The following is a 22236-nucleotide window of genomic DNA, read 5'->3' on the forward strand; positions in this document are numbered from 1 at the left end:
GCCGCAGCTCCCAGAAGCCCTCTTCGGCCCTGTGCCGGGGGCTCTGTGCCTGGCGTGGCGGCGCTCCTTTTCGCCCGTTCGCTCACTCACTCATTCCCACGTCCGCCCATCTCTCCGTCCACCCCCTGACCCACCTACCAGTTCACCCGCCCACTGTCTGTCCACCCTTAGGTGTGTTTCCAACACCCGCCCCATGCAGCCCCCACCCTGTGACGACACTGTCCGCCCTGGGGCCCCCGGAGGATGCGACCTGCCATCCCTGAGCAGGGAACGGTCTCGTGCCCTGCAGTCTCCCTGCCCTGTTTTCTACCTTGTTCGTAGCTCTTTGGTTTTTCCCTTCTATCCTGCCAAACGCTGCCGGCCCAGGCCACACCAACCCATGCAGAGTTCCGGCTTGGCAGGCCCTGCAGCCCTGTCCCGTTGAGGGGGGGCTTGGTGGGGACCCTGTACATGGGCTGAGCCTTGGAGGGGTGGTTGGTGGAGGTGCCTCGCCGGGCAGGGCACAGGGCTCCTCTTGGATAAAGTGGGCGCTCGGAGTCCAGGCCCCGCGGGCTGTGCGCCGGTCAGCTGTCAGTGTCAGGGGGTGAGGACACTCCTCCAGCGTGTGTTTAAGGGCTCGCCCCCGTGTTGTTCACATGTACTCTGAGCACCTGTCTTCGCCGAGTGCCCTCTCACCCGGGGAAGGAGTGTTCCTGACCCAGCATCTGCTGCCTTCCAGGGTTCAGAGCCTCCAGCTGCACCGTGAGCTGGACCTCGCTCACCTGGGCGCCAGCACCGACCTGAACGAGGGGCGCGCGCGCCGGCGGGCCTGGCAGCAGAGGCTCAACGGCCAGATCCAGCGGCTCACCCTGCAGCTGCTGGTCAGCGTCTTCAGGTACCTTCCACATCCCCTCCCGGGCCTCCTCCCCAAGGGCTCAGGCCAGAGTCTGCGACGCACCCTGTGACCATTTCAAAGTGGACAGTTTAATGGCTGCACCCTCTGACGTGTCCGTTAGCACAGAGCAGACTGTTTACAAGGGAGAAACGGTGTTTCGTGTGGCCTCTCTGCTCAAAGTGGCGCGACTCAGTCGTGGGAACATTGATCATCTGCTCTTTTAAGGGGACATCTTTCCTGAACAACGTTTCTCTTTTCACACTTTAAAAGCTCGATATGTTCATGAAGAAAGCAGGAAATGGACTTGCAGATAATAAAACCTTGTTCGCTCACGGCGGAGAAAACAGTGGTCCCTGTCACGTGCTGACTTGCTGGAACATTACTGTGTTCGTAGGTTGGCGCTTTAGATCCGGGAGCCTGCTCGCGAGTCGCCATAAATGTGCAGGCGAGGAAACGGGTGTGAAGTGGGGGTGTGGCCTGGGGGGCCACCGAGGGGGTGTCTGGGCCGGCCGCCCAGCCGGTAAACAAGCAGTCTCGCTGCCCGTCCCGGCCCCCACCCCGAACCCGATGCTGTCTGCAGGAGCAGTCACTGGCCCTCGCTCCTCCATTTCTGTAAGGGCCCGAGGGGCTCGAAGGGGATGGTGACAACCCTGCCTGGTCATTCTGATTGGAGGGACGCCTGTGCTCGAAGCCCGAAACCTCTGGGCCACCCAGCACAGCTGCACGGCGCCATCCCTGTGGCCCGGACCTCTTGCTGAAGGGCAGGGCTCTCCAGAGTGTGCTTCTCGCCGTTTCTGCTTCCTGTAGTGATGAGTTTTTCACGTGTTTAGGAATGTCCCAACAGTCGGACTGTCTGTCTTTGTCAGGGAGGTGAAGAACCACCTGAACTACGAACATAGAGTGTTTAACAGCGAGGAGTTTCTGAAAACACGGGCGCCCGGCGACCAGCGCTTCTACAAGCAGGTTAGGAGAGCCGGCGTGTGCGGGCGGCACCCACCCTCCCCGCAGGTCCCACTTTCTCTGAGACGCGTGCTCTCAGCATCCGTTACCGTCTTACGGCGTGAGCCCTCCCAAAAGTCCATTTCAGCATGGCTCCTGTCCACCCGTTGGCTGCGTCCTGGAGTGTAGTTTGCACAGGACGGAATGCACCCATTTGCAGCTCTGTGACGAGTTTTGACAAATGTGCCACCTGAGCAGCCACCTCTGCCGTCCTGGCGTGGCTGTCCCATCCTCCCAGCAGCTCTCGTGCCCTCCTGTTCCCTCGACCCCGCCTCACCAGCCTGCAACCCTGTGCTCCTCCCTCTGTCCCCAGGGTCAGGGCGTGGCCCCCTGAGTCTCCCTTCCCACCTGTTTCCCAGTCTGTTCCCCAGCATCCGGCTTGTTTCCCTTCTTGTCTGTTAGGAGAGGCACCGTTCCGGGGCTTTTTCTGGTAGATTGCCACGTGCAGGTCTTCTTTAGGGCCTGGTTCCACACGTCAGTGGAGGCGGTGCCCCCCGCGGGTCCCCCTCCTCCTGGGGCACCCCCTCAGTGTCCCCATCCAGCCTTCTCTCCTCCACAGCTGCCGCCTGACCCCTCGGGCCCTGTCCTCCCTCCGCCTTCCTGCAGGTGCTCGCTTGCTTGGCACTTCAGCTTTCCGGTTCCTCCCGCTCTGAGTCCCGGCTTCAGGCGCTCGCCTTTGTGGGGTGCTGGGAGCTCGGGGCAGGTGTCCCCAGGGCCGAGGGAAGGCAGGCAGGGCAGGTGCTGCAAGGTGCTGGATACAGGGAGAGCCATGGTCCCCAGGACATCCCAGAATCCATGACAAAACTCAGAGACCGTGGCTGTGCTATCATGGGAGTGGGGGAGGGGGGGTGGGAGTGGGGGAGGCCTGGGCTCTGAGCTTCCTGTGACTTTTCAAGTGCACAGACCGGCCATTGGTTTGCACCTTAAGGAGCGGTGTCGGAGGTGATGAACTAGGAAAGCCATGTCTGGGGCCTGTGTCCACCGGAGCTGGCAGGGGCCAGAGGCCAGAGGCCAGGGAGAGGGGCAGCATGGAGGGGCGGGACCAGGTGGAGTGTGTCTCAGTCGGCCACCTCCGCCGTCTGCCTCTTCCAGGTCTTGGACACCTACATGTTCCACTCCTTCCTGAAAGCCCGGCTCAGCCGCAGGATGGACGCCTTCACGCAGCTGGACCTCAGCACACAGTCCGAGGAGGACAGGTGCGGTGCGCGGTGCCAGCCCTGTGGGGCCCAGCCCACGCAGGTAGAGAGCAGGTCCAGCGGGGAGGCTCCAGCGCAGCAGCTAGTGACTCACTGGGCGTTCTCTTCGGGGGCTCGCCCTCTGCATTCGCAGGCCTGGGTCTGCATTAGGCCGTTCCCTCCCTGTCTTCCTTCTCGCTCTTGCTCTTCCCATGTTCTCGCGGGGCTCTTCCTGAGACCCTCCGATGGGCGGCCGCAGAGGGTGACGGCCATGCTGGTTCTGGGCACTGTGGGCTCTCCTGGGGACGCGGTCCGTCCTCCAGCCTTCCCTGCCCCCCGGGGAGAAGCGGACGTGGGGTGCCACTCAGATGGTGGCCAGGCCCCTGAGGCGCGCACATGGTCGAGGCTCCTACTTCAGTCGTCGTAGGTCAGCACATGTCGCTTCTTTCTTCCCCAGAATCAGCGAGACGCTTGTGAGTCCAAGAAGGCCGACCATTGGGAAAATGGCCTCGCGCAAACCCTCGCCGCAACGCGTGGCCCACCGGCGCATGGTGGTCAGCATGCCCAACCTGCAGGACATCGCTGTCCCCGAGCTGCCGCCCCGCAACGCCTCGCTCCGCGAGGACACCACGGGAGGCCGCAGCAGGGGCAGCAGCTCAGGTGATGGTCACTCCTCCCCCGGGGGCTGCAAGCTGTCCCCTCATAGGGCCTGGAAAGACACCAGAGCTCGATTCAGGGACGTGGACAGGCCTCTTTTTTAAACGCTGTATTTGTGATGTTCTCGGAGTGTCCGTTTGGGAAACTGTATTCGTTGTAGGAAGTTGTTCTGCGTCTGCACTGCCTGCCACCCAGTCTCACTGAGAAAGGCAACGGCTCCGCAGTGTGCCTTCCACACGCGTGTCTGTGTGTGCAAAATACTTGTGTCATGTATCAGCATCCCGTGGGACGTGGTGACCTTCAGGCCCCCAGTGAGTGCCAGGACCTTTCTGGTCCTGGGGTGCGGAGGACCCCCGCCCCGTGGAGCTGATGTTCGCAGGATGAAAGCAGACATGTTTGCACTGGGGCCCTGCTCCATGCAGACCGAGTCTCACCCGCTGTGGAACCTGGAAGCCTGGTGCGTGCGCTGCGTGCGCCCCCTGGTGGCCTCTGTGTCAGGCTGGCACCGACCCTTGCCTCCTGACAACACGGCAGAGGCTGAGACAGCAGGAGCCACTGCCTCCTCACTGATGGCGGAGCGTCCTGTGAAGGGGGCAGCGGAAGGGCTCCCCAGGGACTGCTGCGAGTCCCCCAGCCATGGGACCCGGCAGGCTGCCGCACCCCTCTGGGCCTGCTGTTCCTCCCATCACCTCTGCCCTGTGCTCACTCCTCTGGGGGGCCTGTTCTGCGACCTCAGAGCTCTCACTTGGGTTCCCCACCCCTCGCCAGGCTTCAGGGTGGGACCTTGCTTCCAGGGGGAAGCGCCTACCTGCAGGGCCGGCCTTGTGCTGCCCATGGAGCTCCCAGGAGAGGAGGTGTCCCAGCCACCAGGAGGCCCCTTGGTCTGTGTGGAAGGCATTGGTGTGAGCCCCGCCCTCCACCCCCCAACCCCGGCATGGGGCCGGCTCTGGCACTTAGCAGCTGGCCCGGGGGCCACACGGAGGCCTCAGATGCACATCTGTGCACTGGGAATGGCAGTGCCGTCTCGCAGGGCCTGCCGGGGAGGGAGGGAACAGCGACCTCACAGGGCTGAGTCCTGCCTGCACAGGCATCTTGTCGGTGCGGTGTTAACAGTTTCCACGAACGGGGTTACCCGCTATCCTCAGAGCGCTGTGGAAGCCGGGTGAGGGCGGCTTGTTCAGGTCGGGGTCTGTGGGACTTTCCAGAAGAGGCCACAGGCTCTTGCTCCACGGAGCCGGAGACTGATGCCCCTGACAGCGAGACGGGGAGGGAGCGTGCGCGTGTGCTCAGGGCCATGCTCACTGCCGGCCCCCCTGCCCTGCCCTGCCCTCTAGTTCTGGACGTGAGCCCCAGGCCACCGCACACGTTCAAGATCCCGGAAGTGCACTTCCCGCTGGTGAGCCAGTGTGTGCAGGCTTACTACTCCGACTTCGTGGCCCTGCTGAGCAAGGCCATGAGCGGCCTGGCCCCCGACAACTCGGTGCTGCTGGCCCGGCACTTGTACCTGCGGGGGCTTGTCCGCCTGATGCAGGGCCAGCTGCTGGACGCCCTGCTCGACTTCCAGAGCCTGTGCAAGACAGACCTGCGGATCTTCCCCGCCGACCTGGTGAGGCGCACCGTGCAGTCCATGGCGGGCCCCATGCGGGCCCAGGCCGAGAGCAGGCCCGAGCTGCGCAGGCTCATCAGTGAGGTGCTGGAGCAGCCCGGGGAGGCCCCCAAGGCCGATGACCACGTGAAGCACTTTGAGCTACCAAGCAAGCACATGGGGCCAGACGAGTTCATGCGGAGGGTCCAGGAGTCGGGTATCGTGAGGGACGTCAACATTATAAGCCGCTTGTTCGAGGCCCTGACTGTAGGTAAGAGGGCCAGCTGGCCGCCGGGCTGAGGGTGGCCGTGCCTTCTGGGCAGTGTTCCCAGTGGCACACGCTGCCCTGGCTGGTCTCCGCCTGGAGCTCCTGGGGTGGTCAGGGTCTCTGGAAGTGTGACAGGGGACAGACGTCAGGGCTGCATGTCCTGAGCCAGGCTGGGGACAGGGAGCACAGGGTCCTGCACTGGGAGCAGGGTGCCAGCAGGGTGGCCACTGGAGAACTCAGGGCTGGGCACTGCCTGCCTGCAGGGCCCCAGCCAGAAGGGGAGGGGAGAACTGACCCCCCGCCCTTCCATCCAGGTGTGCAGGTGCTGGCGCCACCTGCTGCCCTGCTGGGGGAGTGGGCCACTTTTTCAGCAAACCACTGTGCAGGGGCCTGTAAGAAATCTGTCTTTTCTCTATGAAACGCAGGACAGCAGAAACTGATCGACCCGGAGACGTTCAAGGACTTCTACACCTGCTGGAAGGAGACGGAAGCGGAGGCCCAGGAGGCCAGCCTGCCAGCCTCGGTGCTGGCCCACCTGGACAAGAGTGAGTGTGTATACAAGCTGTCCCGGTCGGTGAAGACAAGCCACGGCGTGGGCAAGATCGCCATGACCCAGAAGCGCCTGTTCCTTCTGACGGAGGGCAAGCCAGGCTACATGGACATCGCCACCTTCCGGGACCTGGAGGTGCGCACGCTGGGGCCCTGCCCGTGGTCGTGGGAGGCTCAGCCTGCAGATGCACCCACATGGGCTGGGTGTGCTGTTCGCACTGATGACTCTCTGAGGCGAGGGAGGCAGCAGGACATGTGCCGTGGTGACCGCTGGACCCATGGACCCTTCACGTGGTTTCCCGTAGCTCTTACCCACACTGGCTTTGCCAGACCCCCTCCCCGCCAGAGCCCAAGTCAGAACCCCTGGGGGGGCGAGAGGGTGAGCCACCTCTAGGTGCCGTGGACAAGCCCCTGTGGACTGCCAGGAAGACGCTGAGCCCTCGGCCACCCCGACTCCATTGTCCCTTTCTGAGACTAGGTCATGTGGAAGGCTCCTGCCACCACCCCTTCTGGGGCCTGGGTCACTCAGCAACTTCCCTGTTCTGGTGGGATCCCCTCCTGCTCCCACCAGCCCAAGGGCTCTGTCCGGGCCCCCCTCTGCGTCTGCCTTCATGTCCGGGCACAGCCGAGGGCCCTCACAGGTCCCCTCAGCGAGCACGCCATGGACAGCCCAGGTCCTCAGAGGCCACCTCAGTCCCAGCACTCAAGGGTGCTATGCTCACCCCCCCTCTCCTGCCCGCACAGGAGGTCCGGAGCACCACGGTCGCTGTCTTATTTCTCCGAGTACCCACTTTAAAGATTAAAATGGCATCCAAGAAGGAGGTCTTTGAGGCGAACCTGAAGTCAGAGTGTGACCTGTGGCACCTGATGGTGAAGGAGATGTGGGCAGGGAAGACGCTGGCGGACGACCACAAGGTCTGGTCACGCGCGTGTTCCCCGGACCTTGGCAGAGTGGGCGGGCAGCCGCGTCAGAGTTGCCACGGTTCCTGAGACCCGGCGGAAGAACTTGTTCCCTTCCCACGCCCCGTGGCCGGGCTCGGCAGGGCCGGGGGCCTCATCTCCTCTGCCACAGGCTTAGGGCGGGTGCCAGGGCACTCCAAGCGCCCCTATGGCGCCATGCCTGTAGCCAGGCGGTCCTGCACCTTTGTTTACTTTGGGCTAAGCTGATGGATTAGATTATGGCGTGGTCACCGAAGGGGCCCGGGACAGCGGTGAGAGGTGGAGGAGACAGGGAGATTGTGTGTCCTGCGGAACCCGTCCCAGACCGGCCCAGTGTGTGAACTGGGGATGCACAGGTGGGGGATGTGGGGGAGGTCCTGCGGTAACCCCACCCGTCAGAGGTGTGCGCACGGCGTGGGCATCAGAAAGGCCCTGCTCAGTGGGATGTCCCCGTGGTGGGAGGGCCTCCGCCAGGCCAGTGTGAGAGTGCTCCTGTGTGGACTGGGGACGTCACGTCGAACCCCGCTCCTCCGGCGGCTCTGACAGCTGGCTGCACCTGACCTCGGCTCTGTGTCCCCGCAGGACCCGCAGTACGTCCAGCAGGCGCTGACACACGTCTTGCTGATGGACGCCGTGGTGGGTGCACTGCAGTCGCCTGGCGCCATTTATGCCGCCTCCAAGCTAGCACACTTCGACAAGATGAAGAGCGAAAGTGAGAGATGCGTCTGAAATGGTCTTGACTCGGGTGGCTTTCCCACCCGGATCCCAAGTCCACACAGCTGTCTCCCTTCACACGCTTCTGCTCCCTTGAGCGGTGCTGCCCGCCCCGTCCTGCGTACCCTCGACATCCCCTGAGCGCTGTCGGGGGGATGGGCTCGTGGGGCGCGTCCCTGCTGTCACTGGGGCTGTGACCGCACGTGTGCACATGTGTGGACGTCTCTCTGGGGAGGGAGAGGGGAGGCCGCTCGGTGTGTAGAACGCCCTACAGTGGGGGAAAGTCGACCTCGGCGTGGATTTGCTTCGGCACCTCGTGGCATCTGTCACCGAGCTCCCTGTGCGTCCGTCCCAGAACCCCTCTCTCCTGGGGCAGGAGAGGCTCTGGCTGCCACCAGGCCTGCTGGGGGGCGGCTTGGGGGGTTGCTCGTGACAGTCCACAAGCGAGACCTGGAATGCAGGTTTTTCTGGTTTGGAGTGAGGTCACGCTGATGGTGGGCTTTGGCTGCTGGACCCTGGACTTTGCTGGCCCTGCGTCAGGGTCCCAGGGCGGCCTCCCTCACCAGGCGGCTCCCTCTCAGCCTCGGCCCGTTCCCACGGCGGGGCACCGGGAGACCTGTCAGGGCTCTGTGTTTTCCTGAGTGAGAGGCTGAACGAGACCTGGGTGCCTGTCCTGTGCTCACCTCAGTAGCTTCTGATGGCAATTCTGAAAACTAAATTTTCCCGAGTGTTCACCCTGTGCCTGGCGGGTGTGTGTCTGGGGGTGAGGGTGACGCTGGCACGTCCTGGGTGAGGCAGGGGGTGCTGTGAATACCTGCCCGCACCAGCACGACCCAGCAGCCACGTGGATGGCCTGGCCCCCAGCCAGGGTCGGCACCCTGGGCCCTGCGTGGGGCCGGGGCCGTCGTGGAGATAGGTCTTCAGTGTCGGGGTGCGGCGCTCCTCGAGTGGGGGACCCTGGCTGCATGTCAGAGCCTGGAATACTGACTCTCGCTGTTGGGGTTTCAGTGCCCACGGCCGTTCCCAAGGCAACTGCGGAGACACTGAGGCACAAGATCAACCCTTCAGCCGGAGAGACTGTCCCCCAGGCCGTGGACGTCCTGCTGTACACGCCAGGTACATATGTGACTTTCTGTGCTCACAGGGCGTCCCGCTGGCCAGTGAGGCCGCTAGGGAGAGGCAGACAAACCACAAGGAAAAACTGGAACCTTCTCCTCGGCAGAGCGTCCACAGGGAGATAGGCAGTACCTCGCCCGGGCCCTGCGGGAGCCGCTGTGGTCCCGGCCCCATGGCCTGGCCCTTGCCGCCCCCCCCCCCCCCCCCCCACAGGCTGCCTCTGCCTGAAGCACCGCTGTCTAACCAGGGCCCAGGTGCCCTGCAGAGCCTGGCTCAGCGGGGCTGCCGGCTGCGCGTTGTCCACTAGCGCCCTCTTGTCCACTCTGAGTGGCCGGCTCGCTCCCAGAGGGCACGGCGGTCCTCGTGGCACTTACCTTTGTGTCCTGGGCACCCAGCTGGCAGCTGGTGCCGCACGGGAGTCCGGGCAGTTCCTGAGCTCAGCACAGACGCCCTGCTGGTGAGCCGCGGGGGTTTCCGGGCCCACTCTCGGGTGGCTTTTCCTTTCAGGGCACCTCGATCCAGCAGAGAAATTCGGCGACGCCCACCCCAAGTTATGGTGCGCCCTCCACCAGGGAAAAGTGGTGGTCTTTGATGCGTCGTCCTGGACCATCCACCAGCACTGTGTCAGGGTGGGCACCTCCAAGCTGGTGAGTTGGGCCGGGCCTGCGCAGTACTGGCGGGTGGGCGGCCTCAGGTCAGCGTCCAGATGCACCTGCAGTTTTAGAAAAGCGAAGCGTCCCCCTGGCCTGTTACCACCCTGCGCCCTCCGCCTGGAAGTAGGAGGGCTTTTGTCCCCCACCACCCCCAAGTTTGTAACTTAAACATGAGCTTGTTCCAGCCTCTACCCGAACCTCTCGTGTGAGCAAGCAGAAAACGGCTTTAACCAGCGCCCCCCCCCCACCCGGCAGCAACACCTGGGTTCTGTGGAGTGCAGTGCGCCTTCCCGGTCACTAGCGCAGGCCCTTGGGGCTGCTCAAACATCCAGGGAACGAGAGCTAAGAATGATTGAAATCAAAATCGCCGGGTACTGCAGTCAGTTGAGAAACCTTAATTCTTTCAGCTTTTATACTGATTGCTTTTTAAAAAGTAAATGAAAGTAAGTTAACCCCCACGCCCCTCCCCCGACCCACTCACACAAAGCACGGGCAGGCGTGGGGCCCAAAACCTCAGCCGCAGGAATTGGCCCTGCTGCCCAGAGACGCCCTGAGGCCCCGCTCCGGCCTCTGAAAGCTGCTCCTTCCCTCCCACTGGGGGCACGGGTTACCCACTTGCACCAGGCCCTGGAAGTGGCCTGGGCGGGGCGGGGACAAAGGGACAGGACCCGAGACAGCACATCAAAATCTTCGTGAAAGTCCAGGGTCGTCCACATTGGAGGCTAGACAGGGAACACGGAGCAACCGAGGAAGCATTCTCACTGTGACTGGGGTGGTGGTTTGTCCCCGCCACAGGCACCTCGGAGACACTGCTCAGGTGTGGAGGAGCTTTTCAGACCCTGGTTAAAGTGAAACCAGGAGGCTCCCGTCCTGATAGTGGCTGCCGCCCCGTTAGGCCAGGCCCTGTTGAATTCCGGCACGCGTCTCCTGTTGCGAGGCAGTGTCCCTGTCCCGGCCCCAGCGGTATTCCGTGCCGTTGGACAGGAGGGGGCCTGGGCAATTACACTGAAACTTGAAGTTCGAGGCAGTTTACCCGAGACACCCGTGGGCCACCACGGAGAGACGTGTTACTGGGATCATGCCAGATCTCCGGCCGCTGCTTCCGCCGAAAGGGCAACGGGAATCTTTTCCTTCTGTGTTTACTGGTGAAATTAGAACAACTGATTTCTGTAAGGCCTCTCTTCCGAGTCAGAGCTAAGTGACAACTAACCCACCACCCACGCCGCCCGATTTGGCGGGAAACCTGGCCCCACCCCCTCCGCGGTGTCCCTTTTGAAAATGGGAGCCGTGGGTTCAGTTTCCTGTCCAATGCCGCCTGTGTCCTGGGGAGGACAGCCAGTCTGTCGTAAACCGGAAGTTGCACTGGCTCGCTGGGTGTGTCCGGCGCCAGGCGAGGACGGTGGGCGGGCCAGTCTCGCGCTGCGCGGGGCCCTTGGAGAGGGCTCCGCGTGGCAGCCGGGAGGTGACTGGGACCCTCCTGCGTCCCGCAGAACTGCATGGCGATGGTGGAACAGAGCCAGGTGTGGGTCGGCTCCCAGGACTCCGTCATCTACATCATCAACATTCACAGCATGTCCTGCAACAAGCAGCTCACTGACCACAGGGCCAGCGTCACGGGCTTGGTGGTGCAGGACGGGCCTGAGGCGCCCAGGTACGCGGGCTCTGCAGGAGAAGGGCATCACCACTGTGGGTGGGTGTCTGCAGCGGCCAGGCGTGGCGAGTGCCATGGGTCCTCGTCTGCTTCTGGTCTTGGGTCAGAGAAGCATGTCCTGCGGGAACAGCTGCAGGCTTTTCCCTCAGGCCCCCACACCCCTGTGCTGCCCTCTGCCTGTCCCCTAACTTAGTTTCAGAGGGGCTGCCCGCCCTCCAGCAGCCAGGCCAGGCCAGGTCAGGTGGACGGAAGATCCGAAGGGTAAGGGCACTGGCTAGAGTCCACCCTCCCTGTGGCTGCCAGTCACCAAGGCCTGGGCGACCGCTGAACTTGAGCTTGAACTTGAGCTTGGGGAGCTGTGCGCTCTCCAGCCTGATTACGTTTTAGCTCACAAGCCCGCCAATCCCTGCTGAACGGGTTACATTGTGAGTGAAGCTGCCCTTGCCGCCCTAGCTGTGTGTTTGCTGCCCATGGTGGGGAGGCCACTTCATCTTTTTCTGGATGGCAATGCACACAGTGTTTTTCAGAGCCCAAGCGAAATGTGTGTCTGTATCTCTAGCCAGGTGTATTCATGCAGCGCGGATGGGACAGTCTTGGTGTGGAACGTAGGCACACTGCGGGTGACCAGCCGGGTTCAGCTGCCGGGCGGCAACCTCTCGGCCATCAGTCTGCACGGAGGCTGCCTGTGGTGCTGTAAGTCCCCTGTGCCGTCCGGGGGCCCGCCCTGCCCTCACAAGAGGAAGCTGCATGCACTTCCAACTTTGACTGGAAAAGCTCCCGTCTTCTGAAGCTCTGGTCCCTTCTCGGAGCCCCTGCGTCCCCAGGCTCCCTGTCCTGGGTGCATCTGCACCACAGGCGACAGGGCACCTCTTGCCACTCTCTTCCTCCGCTCTGCATCTGCTGGGGCCTGCAGGAGGGACCCAAGGCCCCGTCTCACTGTCCCGCCCACTTGTCTGGCCCCCAAGGCTTCGTGGCCCCTCTGGCTATCCTTTACCCGACCCCGCCCCGTCTGCAGGCACAGGAAACAGCATCATGGTCGTGAGTGGCTGTCTCCGTCAGGAACTGAAGATCGATGGGGGCTTCCAGGAGAGGAGCACTTCCTTTGTGGCCTTCCAGCTCATCCCCGAGGTACCAGTGGTGTCCGTGTGCGTGCGTGGCCGCGACCCTGGGCCATTGCGCCCAGCCACACTGTGACTTCTGCTCCAGCAGGCACAGCTGTGGGCAGTCTGCTCGGGCTATGACGACATCTATGTCTGGGGTCTGGAGGACCTGGCCCAGCCCCCCGGGAGGGTCCACCTGCCTGACTGCTCCGAGGTGCACTGCATGATCCGGGTGAAGAGGCAGGTGAGGTGGGGGCCCCGCGTGCCGGGCAGGGTGTGTCGGGGCTGAGCCCTCCCTCTGGGGCCAGGCTGCGTGGGCCCACACCCCGTCTCTTCTGCAGATCTGGGTGGGCGGCACAGGCCTGTCGCAGGGGAGACCCAGGGGGAAGATCTACGTGATCGATGCCAAGAGGCAGACGGTGGAGAAAGAGCTGGTGGCCCATGTGGACACCGTGCGGACTCTGTGCTCAGCGGAGGGCAGATACGTGCTGAGCGGCTCCGGTGGGGAGGAGGGGAAGATCGCCATCTGGACGGTCGAGTGAGCCCGGGTGCGCGGGAGCTGGGCTCTGGGAGCCCACCCCCTGCCCTGCCCGGGGAGGCGGGCCGGAGCCAGCCCCCTGGACGTGTCCACGCAGGTGCCCCAGGGAAGTCTGGTGGTGGCACCCTGACTCAACTGTGTCAGGCTGGGGTGCTTCTCGGGCGGGCAGCTGGATCGACTCTGTGCTGGCCTCTGCGGAGAAGGTGCCCGTAGATTGTCCAGGAAGGTCCGGAATCCACAGCCAGCACCGGAGCCAAGTGGAAGCCATTGACCCAAATCACGCCTGGCCGCAGACTTGATGCCTCCGGTCCCTCCCGTCCTGTCCTTCATCCGCTCCGTTGGCCCTCGCTCCCTGAGCCCAGGCTCGCGGCGGCCCCGCGGCTGCACACTGACCTCCTGCTCCGGCAAAGCCTGGGTGTTTGGAAGCAGCCACCTGGTGCCGCCCTCGCTGTCCCCCGTCAGAGCAGGTGACAGCACTGTGGATAAGCTGCTCTCTCAGGGGCGGGGCAGCAAGGGCGAGCTCTGTGTTTCTGTCTTTGTAACTAACGCAACATGCTTGTAATGAAGAAACCCAGGGAGACTTTCTGTACCAAAGATGGCGGGCGAACGCTGCCTCTGAAGCAGCCTGTGTCCCGCAGTCCCCCAGCCAGGCAGCCGCCACGGGCGCCCCTCAGCGGCGTCTTGGGTGCACATGGGGGGGGGTGTGGAGACGGTGCCTTATTATTTAACTAGATGGTCTCGTTGACCATAAATAACCATAAAGACTGTGTGCACCTTTTACTGTGGTACCGGGGTTTTGTTCCCTAAGTGTCCAGGAAGCATGGGGAGGGGGGCCTGGCCCACCAGCGGGGTGTGTGGGGCTGCCGGACGCTTGGCTCTGGGCTCTCGGATGCCGCGCTAGCCCTCCCTCACCCCGAGGTCTCTGCGGTGAGTGTCAGGCCTCCAGGAAGAACACCGGCCAGGCCTCTGGCTGGGTCCATGGGGCACAAGCCCTGAGGAAGGTCCTGGCCCCTGGCTGGTGTTTGGGGGTGTTCCAGGTCCATGGTGCAGGGGACTGCCAGGGCACCCGGCTCCCCCGAGTTTGCTTACCAGCTCCGAGGACGGCTCGGCCAGCAGCAAAGGGCAAAGGCTGCTTTCTGCTTTTGTTAAGATGTGACAAGTTCCAGGAAAAGCCTGTCGGGAACAGATTATTTCGTGCCAGCCCCCACGTCACCAGGTATGTCCACCTTGTGGACAGTAAACTTCCATGCACTGCACACCGACTGCCACTCTCCTCGCCCCGAAGGAGCCGGCGGAGAGACTGGAAGGTCACGGGGCCTTGCTGGGTGTGCCCATCATGTCGCTTACTGAAGCTTCTCCGTTGCCTTCACTCTTAGGGGTAACCCCGAGATCTCATCTGCTATTCGCTGCATTTAGAACAGCAAATGCAGCCCTGGCTGGTGTGGCTCAGTGGATTGAGTGCCAGCCTCTGAACCGAAGGGTCACTGGTTTGATTCCCAGTCAGAGCACGTGCCTGGGTTGCAGGCCAGGTCCTCAGTTGGGGGCGCAGGAGAGGTAACCACACATTGATGTTTCTCTCCCTCTGTTTCTCCTTCTCTTCCCCTCTCTCTGGAAATAAAAAAAAGATCTTTATAAAAATAAAACAGCAAGCACAGAAAAACCAGGGGCTAAATTTTAGGCCATGGTGTTTTATAGAAAAGAGAAACCGGGACTGAATGGGCCGCGGCAAGTGTGCGTTCTGTGTTTATGTAACGGGTCTTGCAGTGCGGTGGGGTGAGGGTGGGGGTTCCTGGAACAGAGGGGGCACCTTCGTGCCTTGGGTGAGTCCTCTGTGCTTTGCAGAGACGCTGGGATGTGTGACCTGTCGTGGGAAAGCCCCAAGTGAGCTGGGTTTGTGGGGCAGATGCGGGTGCTGTGCCTGCCTCAGCTTTCGATGCCTGAATTAAGTCTGCACAGAAAGTATTAACCTTCAACTGCCGGCCCGCAGCTTTCCCACAGGGGGAGACCGTTTCAGCTGTGCCGCCCACACCCACAAGAGGCCGCCACCCCGAGACTGCTACCGCACAGTGACCACATGGTTGCGTTCTCACCACGGGCTCTGGGGAGGCGGGATCACGCAGGCTGCTCTCAGACGACAGCCTTGGGATTGGACGGGACATCACCGGGACGTCTGAGTTAAGGGGGCCCACCTCGTGTCCTTCCTGGGAGGGTCCTCAGGAAGACGGGCAGTTTCTCCGCGTGGCCGCGAAGCCAGGCAGAGGTGCCCCAAAGTCTGCGGCCTGCAAACACCTGCATTTCTCCCAGCGACACCAGGGGGGCCCTGGGGTCGGGGGTGGGGAGGCGGAGGCTCCTGGGCACTCGGAGCTGCCCACACTGCTAGCTCAGCCACCACGAGACCGTGAGCAGACACGGGGTTGGGGGAAGCTCTGGGTTTCTGAGGCTTAGAACAGCCAGCCTGGGGCCTGGGCCAGGCAGGTGGACTGGGTCCCATCCAGGCCCAGCTGGGGACCTGGACACATGACCTGGCCCCTGCAAAACAGAGACAGCTCCTTCCCACAGGGTGGGTGTGGGGACAGAGGAGGAGGCCTCACTGCCAGGCCTGTGGGCAGCTCGGAGAACGCTCCACCCCAGGCGGGGCTCTGGGGTTCCCCAACAACGCTGAGAGTGGATAAAGACAGGAGAGCCGCTGTGGCGAGCAGAACAGCGGCCCCCAGACAGATGGGTCCCTGTCTGAATGGAACCTGGCACCTGTGGGGCCTGGCTTGGCAGAAGGCCCCCTGCAGGCACCACTCAGGTAGAGGTCTCAGGGCGGGGCCTAAATCCAGTGTCCTTGGTAGAGGGGACCAGAGACAGACTTGGAGGGGAGAGGCCCCGGGACACAGTAGTGACGCAGGTGCGGGCACAAGTCAGAGCCACGGCATCAGGCACTGGCACCCGCGCGCGTCCCTGCTCGTGGTGGCCACGGAGCCTGCAGCTGTTGGCAAACAATGGAGTGTTTTTAGTTGGAAGCCAGCAAGTTTGCCAACTGAGATGGAAAAATTACCTGAAAGACACAAACGGCCTAAGCTGGGTCAAGAACAAATAGAAAACCTGAAAAGCTTTATTTTCAATGAATTTACTTGCACTTAAAACCTTCCCATGAAGAAAACATGACCTAAGGATTCCCCGATGACCCCGATGAGCTTCTGCGGCTCAGTGGACTGAGTACTGGCCTGTGAACCAAAGGGTAGAGGATTCGATTCCCACTCAGGGCACATGCCTGGTTAGGGGCCAGGTCCCCAGTAGGGGGCGCTCAAGAGGCAACCACACATTGATGTCTCTCTTTCTCCCTCCCTTCCCCTCTATCTAAAATTAAAATAAATGAAATCCTTTTTAAAAAGTCCCTGATGAGTTTTTCCAAACACAGGAATGAGGGCACTGAACGCTCCCTGTCTCGCTGATGAGGCCAACCTCGCCTCACCACCAAAGCGGATGACCGGTCACTGAGAAAAGCAACACGCCCACTGAAGCCCAGCCGCGTGCCAAGGGTGTGACCTGAAGGCCAGGTGGGCCCCACCCTGGGAGCTCAAGCTGGGTGCGTTGCGCTGCCTTCACAGGCTCAGAAAGAGAAATCTCAGTCAGTAGATTCAGAAGAGCATTTGACACAACTCAACGTCCATGTGTGATGACAGCCCCCAGCAGACTAGGAAGGGACAGAAACGTCCTCAGCGGGGTCAAGGGCAGCTGCAAACCCAGAGCGCACGCTGCCCTTCCGGATGACAGACCCAGCCTCCGGGCACCAGCTGAGGGCACCCAAGCCTCTCTCTCAGACTGGGACCGCACACTCACTGAATACACAGCAGGTGAAGGACTCCAGCCTTAAAGCTCAGGAAGAAGAACCAACCACCTGTAGAACAGGACAGAGATTAGGTTAGACCTTTCACACCACAAGATACACACAGACCCAGTAACTACGCCTGCCACCTAAGGAAATGCACACAGAAGCACGGCAACTCACCGGCACCTGCCCAGGGCGTGGCCACGCCTTGCGTGTAGAGCCCCTCCGCTGTCCCGGGTGCGGGCCAGGACGGGGAGCACATGGGACCCTGCTTTGCCGAGCGCATGCACAACGGAGCGCCCCTGTCAGAAATCCGCCTGGCAGTTAAAACTCCTGCAGTTTTAAACTTCGGTGCAGTCTTGTTCACAATCACTAAAACCCAGAGGTGATCAACTGTCCGCCGAGTGTCACGGGGACCCGCAAGGGGCGGCGTGTTCAGTGGGGAGCGGTGCTGCGCCCGGGAGCCGATTGCGAGGCCGCACGCGGGGTGGCTCCCTTCCTTGGACACTCCAGAAAGTGTGCAAACCGCAGAGACGCTAAGCAAATCGCGCCTGTCACATGGGAAGGAGGGCAGAAGGAACCTTCTGGGTGACGAGTGGGCCGCCGAGGCGAGTGCATGCGAATCCTCACGGGAGCGAGAGCTTTCGAGTGGGGCTGTGCCGGAGCCCTGCGTGGGCTCGCCTTTGTGAGTGACCGCAGCACAGTCGTGGGGAAACACGGCTGCCAGAACTCACTGCTTAAAACGGGTCCTGTTGCACGTGAATTACACCACGATAAAGTTCGTCTTTAAAGAAAAGGGGAAAAAACAGAAAAGAAGCATATCACTATTAATCCTGAATAACACGCTTTACCGACACAGTGCCGAAATTAAACAAGATGCTCCATCTCTACTCACTCCGAGCTGCGCAGACGCGGCAGGTCTGAGGTCGCCTCTGCCTGTCCTGGGAGCTGGCCAGGCATTTCAGTCCTGGGCCCACGTGGGCCTGTGGGGTGCCAGCTGCCTGCATGCCCCCCTTAAGCACCCCCGCGGGCCGCCTCCCAGCCCCCCCAGCACTTAGGGCGCAGACCCGGGCTCCCTCTTTGGTCTGAGTCCGGCTGCTCTCCAGGACTCCCAGTTTGTGCTCCCTCTGAGAGGCCTGCTCTCCTTGTCTTTGGACGTGGGGGCGTTCCCAGTCGTTCCCGAAGGCCTGGAACAGGACACTGCCAGACCGGCGCCCCCTCCTGGTGTCTCCCAGGGTCCCGATCCGGAAATCGCAGTCTCCTCTCCACATGGTTGGCAGAACCCGCTGACAGCACCAACTGAAAGGCGCTGCGCTGGGCGTCACGGACGGGCGGCTCAGGGGGGTGTGCCTCTCCCACAGGAGAAGGAAGGGCCACCCGTTCCTGGGCAGGGAACAAGCCTGCGCTTCGGGCCAAGTCCCCAGTTGGGGGCCCGCGACAGGCCACTGGCTGATGTTTCTCTTCCTCCCTTCCCTCCTTTCTAAAAGCAAACAAAACCTTCAAAGGAAAAACAGATTTCCCTTCACGAAATTTTTCCCACCCTGCACACGCCCTGCTTGAGGCCTCCTCCTGTCCGACCCAGGCAGACAAACCCAGTTGATGCTGGGTCTTTAGAATGAAAGATGAGATTTAGACCGGAGGTGGAGACTGGTGACAGACGAGAGAAACAGAAGAAAGTGTTTATTTTCTGATAAACACAAAACCTGAGAGCAGAAAACCTCTTTTCACACTCACAAGATTGTAGTCGATCTACTTTGCAAATAAGAAAAGATGGTCATTGTGCTGAACAAAACCAGATGGTAAACTTAACATAGCCTGGTTCGATCTGTGTTCCAAAACACAGTTTCGGCCCTGGCCGGGTGGCTCGTTTGGCAGTGTCGTCTGTGGGCCGAAAGGTCCCGGTCAGGGCACGGGTTTCGGGTTCAATCCCGTCGGGACGCAGACGAAGAGGCAGCCGGTCCAGGTTTCTCACATCTGTGATTCTCTCCCTTTTTCCTTCCCTCTCCCCTCTCTAAAAAGAAATAGTCTTTAAAAAAATCAATAAACATATTCTCAGGTGAGGGTTTTTTAAAAACCTGTTTCAGCCCTGGCCCGGATGGAGGCAGAGGTGAAGGCATGCGGGTTGAAGGGGTGCAGGAGCTGATTTCCTGTTACCTACAGCCAGTAGCCCGAGAAGGCCACCCAGTAAAAGGTGTGGGGCTGGCCCTGCAACCCGGGCCTCGCAGGGGCTGCCCCCCCCCCCCCCCCCGCAGGAGGGGCATGGTGAGTAGGGCTGGGTGGACAGCAGGGGGCGCTGTGAACTAGTGTCAGCGAGGCAGATGCCACCGGTCCCCTCCACCGCAGGGAGTACCTTCCTTGTCCCCTGCACCACAGGACAGAAACAAGTGGACCCCCTTAGTCCCCACAACAGGGAGGTGGGGCTGAGTTTTGTCTGCAGGGTGCCCAGGTCACAGCACGGCGTCCGGGCACTGGGAGGGTGATGGGGGGCGGGGCTGGATGTCAACATCGTCCCCAGCCTTGGGTTTTGGGCAGACCCCTCTCCCTCCTCCCTCCCTCCCTTGGCCCGACTCCCGGAAGTGCCCACTGCCAACCGAGTTCAAATCTCACCAGCTGTGCAACCCTGGGCCAGTCTCAAGCCCCTCTGCTTCCTGGAGGGGTGGGGGTGGGGGGTGACAGCCACTTCCTGGGCCCCGTGGCACACACACCCTGTGCCTAATGGCGGCTGGGCTGCTCAGGATGCAGACTGGTGGAAACAGGGCCCCGTTTCGGCCCCTCCCTCGGGCCTCTCCCCAGGCAGCCAGGACCTCACCGCCCACCCACCAGGAAGGGCTGCCAGCCCTGTGGCCGCACCTGCCTGGGACACAAAAGGGCCCTTGGCGGGGACCAGCCCAGCCAGCGTGCTGGGTGGGTGGGTCTCATTTCCAGCTGGCTTGGCCCGAGCCACCACCTGAGCCAGGTGACCTGGAAGGGCTGGGGCTGAAGGTGCCTGTGCTGGGGGTTCAGACAGGGGCACCCCAATTGTGAGCTGAGGGACCCCTGGGGACACAATGAGACCACCTGCAGCCCTCGGCTCCAGCCTGGGGTGCACTGCCCTCCCCAGGTGGGACCAGTCCAGGCTCCAGGATGGAGCCGCACAGACACGCACACACACTGTCACTTGGTCTGGAAGGGTTTATTAGGAGTCACCACAGTGACAACAGAGAACAGACACAGGGGCCCGGCCCGAGCCCCACGCCCGCCCGCTCTCGCCCACCTGTCAGAGGAGGTCGGCGAAGTGTGGCACCGCCCTCCTTCATAACGTGCTCTCTGCACAGAAGGTCGTGTGCTCCACACAGAGAGGGCTACCGAGTCTCCAACTTAGTAGGTTGGTAAATGGCTGCCCCGTGGCCAGTTCACAATGGAACTAAGTAGTTTTGTTCCGAGACACCTGGGGGGTTCTCCAGTAACAAGAGGCATGTCCAACATATGAGTCACGCTGCCACCAAGAGACAAGTGGCCCTGACAGTCTGGAGCACGTGGATGCGGTGGAGCTGCCCCTCCTGAGGACGGGGGTCCAGTTCAGGCCAGGCTGGCTGGGTTCCCACACGGAGGTCACAGAAGGGCCGTGGCTGGCCCCCAAGGCACTGTGTGGATGTCTCACTCCAGCAGCATTCAGGGGCTGCCCGGCAGCAGCAGCAAGATGAGGGGGGGTGTAGCTTGCCAGGGCTCCCCAAGAAACACCCGCCACTGCACCTGAATGCACGCCCCTGGCAGCTGCAGGGGGACAGGGCCCAGCAGCTTGGGAGGAGACCTGTCCTGAGCCCTCTCTGCAGCTGGTCCATGTCCAGGGGGATTGGTGTTTCCCCAGTGAGGTCTGGGATGTGACTCCTGTCGCTTCTCACAGGCCAGGAGAAACTCTGGGGACCCAGGAGGGCAGCCTCTGCCCATTCCTGCCCCCACAGCCCTCAGAGGGCACCACTTCGGGGCCCAGACCTCAGTCTCCACACACTGGACCCTTTAGGAAAGGCCCGAAGACTGGGGAGCCACTGGCTGTCCTGTGCCCCCGGGGGTAGTTACCGCAGCAGGTAGGTACCGCAGGGGGCAGGACTTCCTGCCTGGCCTTCCAGGGGCTGTGGGTTGCAGGGTGCAGTAGCTGGCCTTCTCAGGGAGGATACTTTTAGCTGGGACACCTGCCCATTGCCAGCTCCTCAACCACAGGAGTGCCCCAGCACCACTGTGCCACAGCTGGGAGAAGGACGCAGTGGTGGCCAGTGCACACTCCTGCACCGTCCAGACTTGGGCCAAGTACCTGGGGCAACTCTGAAAGATCCTTAGCTCACTTTTAGAGGGAATACATGCAAATCAGACCATGGTCACCTAACTCTGGTAAGTTCATCATTGTCACTCAGCAGCCAGCCAGTCCCTGCCACACACACTCCGCACGCTGACTAGGGCCCATGGACGCTGGGACCTCTACTGGGCCACTGCAGGCTGTCCCCAACACTGGCGGCCTGGCCAGCCTGGTGACTGGGCCATGGAGGAACTGCGTCCCCACCGTGTGTCTCAGGTACAGAGTTGGAAAACACGCACCCCCAAATAAGCCCGCAAGCACACAGCACAACAGACTTCAGCCAGACACCCAGACGGCCTCACCTTTAACCCACCGAGCATGGGACTGCTCGCCCATGCGCCACAGGGCACATGGCTCTCCAGTGTTGTCACTCTTCTCATGGTGACCTCCGCCATAAACTTGGACGTCATCTCAGATCAGGGCCAGTTAGGGAGCCCAGGCATGGGAGTGGGGCTCATTTTTGATCTTGACTGCGGTCCCTCCTCAGCCAACCCCACGTCCGTGTCCTCGCCGTCTTCAGTGTCAGGAGACCCTTGCAGGAGCAGGTGCAGGGCCATCCAGTGAAGAGGCTGCGGCTTGGGTGGCTGATGTATGACCCTGAGGCTGGGGGCTGGTGGCACTGAAGGGCTGTCGCAGGGCTTCTCACAGGGAGTGCATGGCTGGCTGGCAGCCACCTGGGGCCGTGGCCCTTGAGGGCACCGATGGGCACAGGTGCCCACGGCATGCACCAGGGCACCACCAGTGGCTAGTTGAGCACATGAATCAGTCTTCCTTCAAATACACAGAAAATTTCAAGTAATTTATTTCAAAATGCTTAGTTTCATCTTGAAATATATATATATATATATGTATTTGCTTTAGAATGAGCATATTGCAGCATGATTCTCATGCATTTTAAAGTATTTTATTTAAAAAAAATTTAATTGAGGCAGCGAAGTGTTACAACTGTTACTCTGTCTGGGGACGTGGGCCCCCTCCTGAGACTAGCCGGCACCCACGGGCAGGCGGAAGGAGGCCTTACGGTGCAGGTGTGGCCTCGGCAGAGGTGCCTGTCGCCCCAGAGTCCAGGGGGGCTTCTGTGCCGGGCCCTCTGGCACAGGGACCCCCATTTAGGCGGACACCTTCCTCACTGTGTGGCCACTGTGATTCCAGAGTCCGGTGGGGAGCCAGGTGAAGAGGTCACAGGGTTCAGCAGTGTCCAGCACGGGTGCCGGACGTGTCCCACAGAGGGGAGGCTGGCAGCAGCCCGGGGAGTGCGCACCGGCACTGCT

The 22236-nt window shown here is 61.8% G+C and overlaps 1 protein-coding gene across 2 annotated transcripts in view; it reads left to right on the forward strand.

The window, feature by feature from the left end:
* The window catches only part of DENND3 (DENN domain containing 3), a 28844-nt gene extending 15246 nt beyond the window's left edge, over window positions 1-13598 (forward strand). The window contains exons 9-23 of one of the 2 annotated variants that reach the window (XM_037048618.1): window positions 719-874; window positions 1741-1837; window positions 2966-3069; window positions 3506-3708; window positions 5040-5561; window positions 5984-6243; window positions 6852-7022; window positions 7629-7758; window positions 8769-8876; window positions 9384-9523; window positions 11020-11180; window positions 11740-11873; window positions 12196-12308; window positions 12387-12524; window positions 12622-13598. In XM_037048618.1, the coding sequence (XP_036904513.1) occupies window positions 719-874; window positions 1741-1837; window positions 2966-3069; window positions 3506-3708; window positions 5040-5561; window positions 5984-6243; window positions 6852-7022; window positions 7629-7758; window positions 8769-8876; window positions 9384-9523; window positions 11020-11180; window positions 11740-11873; window positions 12196-12308; window positions 12387-12524; window positions 12622-12822 (2638 nt within the window). In that variant the 3' untranslated portion in view covers window positions 12823-13598. The remainder of the gene's footprint in view (window positions 1-718; window positions 875-1740; window positions 1838-2965; window positions 3070-3505; window positions 3709-5039; window positions 5562-5983; window positions 6244-6851; window positions 7023-7628; window positions 7759-8768; window positions 8877-9383; window positions 9524-11019; window positions 11181-11739; window positions 11874-12195; window positions 12309-12386; window positions 12525-12621) is intronic. The other variant, XM_037048620.1, reaches the window with a different exon arrangement.
* The last annotated feature ends 8638 nt before the right edge of the window (window positions 13599-22236 follow it).

The sequence above is a fragment of the Sturnira hondurensis genome, unplaced genomic scaffold, assembly GCF_014824575.4.
Source record: "Sturnira hondurensis isolate 20B ecotype Veracruz unplaced genomic scaffold, ASM1482457v3 Scaffold0006413, whole genome shotgun sequence".
Classification (NCBI taxonomy): Eukaryota; Metazoa; Chordata; class Mammalia; order Chiroptera; family Phyllostomidae; genus Sturnira; species Sturnira hondurensis.